At 38.2% G+C, this 6,000-nt stretch overlaps 1 protein-coding gene across 5 annotated transcripts in view; it reads right to left on the bottom strand.

Moving 5' to 3' along the window:
• Nucleotides 1–3,104: 3,104 nt before the first annotated feature.
• Nucleotides 3,105–6,000, bottom strand: part of CFAP20DC (CFAP20 domain containing) — an 89,628-nt gene continuing 86,732 nt past the window's right edge. For all 5 annotated transcript variants that reach the window (XM_072875888.1, XM_072875887.1, XM_072875890.1 and 2 more), the window contains one exon: nucleotides 3,105–3,508. In XM_072875888.1, the coding sequence (XP_072731989.1) occupies nucleotides 3,396–3,508 (113 nt within the window). In that variant the 3' untranslated portion in view covers nucleotides 3,105–3,395. The remainder of the gene's footprint in view (nucleotides 3,509–6,000) is intronic.

Here is a 6,000-nt window from a genome sequence, read left to right as displayed (position 1 = left end):
TGGTTATTTGGTTGGGCTTTGGATAAAACCTCGGTAGATGGACCTAAGGCAAAAAGAATGAAAGAAATGGGGAGAATCACTCCAGCAACATAGAAACACACTGCTCTGGGTTGTGGCTAAAAAGTGTTTTAAAGATTTCTTCTTTCTCCTCAACTATCTGAAAGCTGTTTGACTGTGTTTTTGAGGAACTGGAAACAAAGCAGAGATGTCTGTCACACCTCACGTGTGCAAGGAACATAGAAAGGCCTGAGAGACCGCTTGGTTGACTTGTGATCTGCTGACTCCAGCAGCTCTACCAAGCGATCTTCAATTCTTCTATTTTCAACGCACATCTAAGAAACACTAATGAAGCCTTACTAAAATTTACTGCATTTCAAGATATTCTCAAAAATCATAACTGATGCTGGGTCTGTAGAAATAGATCCCTGCAGACAATTCCATTAACCTGAAACTTTATTGCCCAGACACAGGTCTTTTTACCTGTTGGAAAGCACACTCTAGTGAGAACTATGTGATTCTCATGGACTAAAACATTGCACATGACCGCTAGGAGCAAATCTCTGTGCTCTTCATCACTTGCCATAAATGCTGGCTTTGATAAATTGGCTGAACGAAAAGCATGCTGCGTGCCAGCAGTGCTTTAGTTCTAGGTTCACGGGATGATGATTAAGAAAAACATTGTGAGCAAAACTTACAGTCCTTGTAGCTAAGCCTTTCGTGCCGCTCAACTCGCAGGTGTTGTTCACAGCATCATGGCAATCAATCCCCACGGATGCTGAAGACATAAAGCTGCTAACCAGAACACAAAGGGCAAGGATCCCAGACTGCTGATTTTGAGAAGCAGGACTTACCTATAAAATACTATGTGCTAATGACAGGAAAACAGAGTGTATCTGGACTTGCCTATGAACCTGTCTGGAACAACAGACTCACCCTGAACCTCGTGTCGCTGCTCACCTGCCTCCTTATCCCATTAAAAGTGGGGGTAAGTGTGGAGTCTCCTCCTTGGAGACTCCCTTTTGTCCAGGCTCTGGATGTCCATTGGTACACGTTTATATGTGACACATTAGTGACTGCCTGCTGTGAAGCCAGAACAAGCATATCTACCCCGACAGGCATTGGCAGGCAACCCGTTGGACCTTTGCAGCCTTCGGACTCATAAACAGCACACACTAGTTTGCAGCCAGGTTGGTTTTTTTTTTTTTGTCCCCAAAGAGAGCGGTTATCTCAGTAGCATCAGTGAGCCAGTCTGGATCCACAGTGGTGCCTTGGGACATTCAACCACTCCCGTGAGACACGGGGCTATGAAAGGAAAATGAATACATTTTAAATAGCGCTCACCACAGATACAGGGAGCACGGTCCTGACCACTAAATGATGCTAAAAAGAAAGTGGTTAAATAGGCGCAAGCGTGTACAAGCTAGCATCTGATTTTTGAAGGTCAAAATTATGATTTCATTGAACTTTTAAACTGATTATGGCATTAGCAAGAACAGGTACAAATCTTTCTGGGAGAAACAGGCTATGGCAGGGTAAGTAAATTACCTCAACACAGTATCTGTCTTCCTCTGGATTTCAGTGCTAGTCTTACTTGAATCAATTTGTGATGATATGTTTGTACCTGCCACAGAAGCCAAATACACAATCTGATCTTATGCCAAGCCACTATTAACAACTGCATTTTCAATTGATTCTAGGATATTCATTAACTGGGATCCATAATTACAAATAATTTAAAAACATATCATTTTAAATCACTTGCCAGTGAGCTTACTAAGCTCACTTTATGACATTCAAATACATTATTCTTAAAAATTCACTGAGTAATCAGCTTGCAAATAATTACAGCGGAACAGCACTGGATATAATCAAGTAGAAACTTAGAACTAGAATCACCAGAAATGTCTGTAGATCACTTTTGCCATGTGATTTTGACATTCTCTTCAACTGTCTCCAGAAAGCCATTAAGTACTGAGCTGGTGGACTCCAAAGCTGCTCCACTAACTCAACTCCATTACAACACAACTCCTTGGACTTCTTGTTTCATGGGCAACACCTGCCTCGCACCTTTTCTTCAATACCAGGCAGCTGATTTTTTAAATGATTTATCTACCCTTTGAACAAGTGTCCTGTTGGCTGGGGGGGGGAATAGCGGCGAGCAGCACTGCAGAGTGCTGCAGAATCCCCCTTGCTCTGGGGCTGGAAATGCCGGGCACTGCTTGGAGCCAAGCAGCAGCCATGGCAATGCAGAAACATCAGGATCAGGTTAACTGGTTTTTAGATATAATGATTTCATTTTCAAAGGCTATGTATGGTCTGGTTTATATCTATAGTCTTTCTCCATGGTCAATAGGGATATTTTATGTATGTACCATATTTTATGGATGTACCATATGTTAGGTATGTACCACATTTGATCTCTATGTACCATAGAAAAAAAAATTGCACAGTGATACAGGCAATTTAAATCTCTAAGTTGGAACTTTAGGACCTTCACTGAAAACTGCACTGAAAGCCAATACAGATGGTTTAAATAAATTACATTCTTTTACTGCAAGGCGTAACAGAAAACTAATACAAACATGTAAGAGCTGACTCTGAGCACAGCTTCCCATATGAATCATATACACCGTCTTGCCTTACATGAAACAAGGCTCCAATTTTTGAGTGTCGAAGCAATCACTCTTACTGCTCTTCAGTCCTGTGTTAGATTACATCAGTAAAGCAGACAGTAGCTGGTACTCTCAGAGCCTGCCCTATTTACTCGTTGTGGTCTAGATTTAGCAACTGCCCGTGCACACACCTTGAAGTGCACTGCCGTGTACACGCTGTACCACCCTACAGCTTTGACATCATCCCATTACTGTAATATGCAACAGCAGAGAATTTCTTGAAGATGAGGGAAACACTGCTTTCTCTGATGACTAAATTGAGAGAGTGAGCTTATGAAACAGAGGTCTTTGAACAACACACTGTATATCTCAGAGTACAAAGAATAAGATAGCTCAGAACCAATTAAAAATATACACTAAGCAAGTAATGAAAAAATTAATTTTATTTGAGTAAAACCATAATTTACAGATGAACACCACAAACCCTCTTGATTCGACTTTGTTTATTTCCATATAGAACCTTTGAATATTGGAAATAAATTAGACTAACAAATACATGTCTTAGTCACAAGGAACTTTTATGTTATGTGATTTTCCACTGCATTACAACTTAATACAAAACTATAAAAATAAGACACTATTTACAAAATATATTCATTGGCAAAACTATTGGTTAATTCAAGTTTTAAGTCACATGATAAATTATACAGCTCAGTCACACTTTACAAACAATTAAAAGATAAACCTACTCTGAATACAAAACGATATCCTCTCAGGATCTGACTATGCCAGTTCATAGTACTTCCCAGAACTTGGATCAAAGTAACAGTTCAGACATGGATCATACAAGAGAGTCAAAACTTCCTCATCTTCTTCAGCATTGAGGTCATCTTCACCTGCGTTAAATGTGAAAAGTAAGAATAAATCATTCTTATTCACTTAGACAATAACATGGAAATACCTTTCAGTCAGATGTGACAGAATTTTTCCTTAAAGAGTATAATCTTTTGACTTCTGAATTGTTACCTTCAAGGTAACAGCAATTCACATTTTTATTAGATTTCTGAAGCCTTGTATTTAGTTGAGGTGAAATGATGTCAGTCAGAGTTTGCCTAACAGCTGGACTTTACAAAGTCCAGGGGAGCAGTTCACCAGAAGTACCTTTACTGACAGTGGATCAAAGTATTCCTAAGCAATGTTTTTCTTAAACAATAATGTTTTAGTATCAACAAAGGCAGTCAGTGTGTACTTAAGGCCTGTAAGAATGAAAGAATTTGAATGTTGGTATCCAGTATGTCACCTAAATGACCAGTATAGGTAAATCTGTACAAAAGAGCTTTCAATACCAGAGAGGAAATAAGATCCTTTCAGACAATAAAAATTTTAAATCTAGGTTGTCTAAAGTTATGTAAAATGCAAGAACGTTTTCAGGTAACAGAAATGTATCCTTAGCCTAAAATACACTGATAAAGCCATGCAGACTTTTATTACAGATGCTTTATATATTGTAGCTCCTTTTCTAAAACTATCTTTCATATAAGCTAAATCTAAGTTACATGATCTATAGATTTTTGATAGGAAATAATTCACAGTTGAATGCAATCTGTACCTCGAATTTCATCATAAATGTTCATCTCATTCTTAGACTGCTAATACAAACGGAATGCTTTGTATGCCCTAACACTTCATAATAAGTAATGGCCTGTTATGCTAACAGCAGCAGTTTCACAATGCTCAGAATCCGTTTACAGCCAGGATCACACAACGATATATAGGTTACATTACCTAGAGACCAGAAAGTAGGTTGGTGCATTTAATGCATACAGAAGAAGTGTGCACTTCATCGTTTGGGAAGAGATTGCATTTTTGTTTCCTCAGTAGCATTAACAAATGCCATCAGAAAGAAATGGTCTCTTACTGTAACCAAAGGTAAAAAGGTAAAGCTAAATTGTTGCCCTCTTTGCTGTGGGTGCTTCATCAGGCCTGGTAAGCTAAATGAGGTTAACTGAGATATTTTGTTTGGATAGCTCTTGGGAAAAATTATGCAGTGCAGAAAGAAGGCATAGAACTGAATGTCTTTTTCTACACTTCAGATCATAGCAAACAAGCAAATGGTATTCATGCCTCATTCCCTCACATAGCCTTACATTTTCACCTGAAACCATGTTGTTATTTCCACTGAATTCCTCCTTTTATTATTTTGCTTTTCCCTGCCTATGCTTCTCTTCAAAATGATTCTCTTTTCTTCTCTAAGCTTAAATCCCCTTCCCTCTCTACCTGGGAACTGGCCTCTCAGTACGCTCCCTGGTTTGATTTAGGAATAAGAAATTCTTCAGACTCATCAGGGGTGTACCTCTTTCCCTGTATGCCTTGAATTCATACCAAATCAGAATTAGATTGCATCCAGGACTAGCTGGATTTATACCTTGATAGCAATAATTCCCTGCATGTATTTTCATGAGAACAAGAAGAGAACTTAGTTTTCTAGATTTATCTTGTTTTTAAAGTTAGGCTTCTTTCTTTTAGCATCTCACAATATCCCCAAATGCATTTTAAGGCATTTCTAGATGTTGCAACAGATTTCCAATGGCAGCATGGAGTATTCAGTTTTGAACAGATTAAAAAATGATATGAAAACCTCACTTCTCTTCTACTTCCTAAAAAGAAGTACTAATTAAATTAAGTGATATTCTTCTACAAGACTTAACTAACATGTAACAGTTGTGTTAGAAGGCATCTTTCTACTTTCAAATGGTATATTGTGTGCAACCTGACCACGTGTAGGAATGAAATGTCCATGGCCAAATTAACTGATAAACAAGTCACTTCAAAGAAAATTTTCATAGCTGTTTATGCTGCCACCATCCACACCTTTGGGGTCAAAGTTGCTCAGGACTGCATGAAAAAACCTCTTGGCAGTTTGATTTGAATATCATGGTGGAAGCAAAATCAAAGGTTTTGTTCTTACATCGCTATAAAATTAAACATCAGCTGTCAGCAGAAGGGATGCTGAAAAGAACACTGCTAATATTTTCTCCGATATAATCCTTGAACATTTCACTACAGTGCTCAAATCTATTCTGTAATATGTACTGCAGGGTTACCATATGACTATTGTCAACAGCTGTGGTCCCAGAAAGAAGACTGTTTAGTGCTATGGTTCCTGGAGCACTATCTTAAGACAAGTAACAAGATACAACAAAATAAGTTCCAGAGAATTTATGACTCTGTCTTTGTCGCTTACTGTGGAAACTTTCTTGTATGACTTGTTATGTCAAGACAAACGAAATTGTCTTTAAATCAGAAATTTCAATGCCCAATAAGGGAAAAATCTGTGGAAATTTATCATATTTATGAGTCTAAATTTTCCTCTTGATTGTCTTGTGAA

The sequence above is a fragment of the Ciconia boyciana genome, chromosome 11, assembly GCF_034638445.1.
Source record: "Ciconia boyciana chromosome 11, ASM3463844v1, whole genome shotgun sequence".
NCBI lineage: Eukaryota > Metazoa > Chordata > Aves > Ciconiiformes > Ciconiidae > Ciconia > Ciconia boyciana.
Note: the sequence above shows the minus strand (reverse complement) of the source record. Positions and strands in the feature narration are given on the sequence as shown.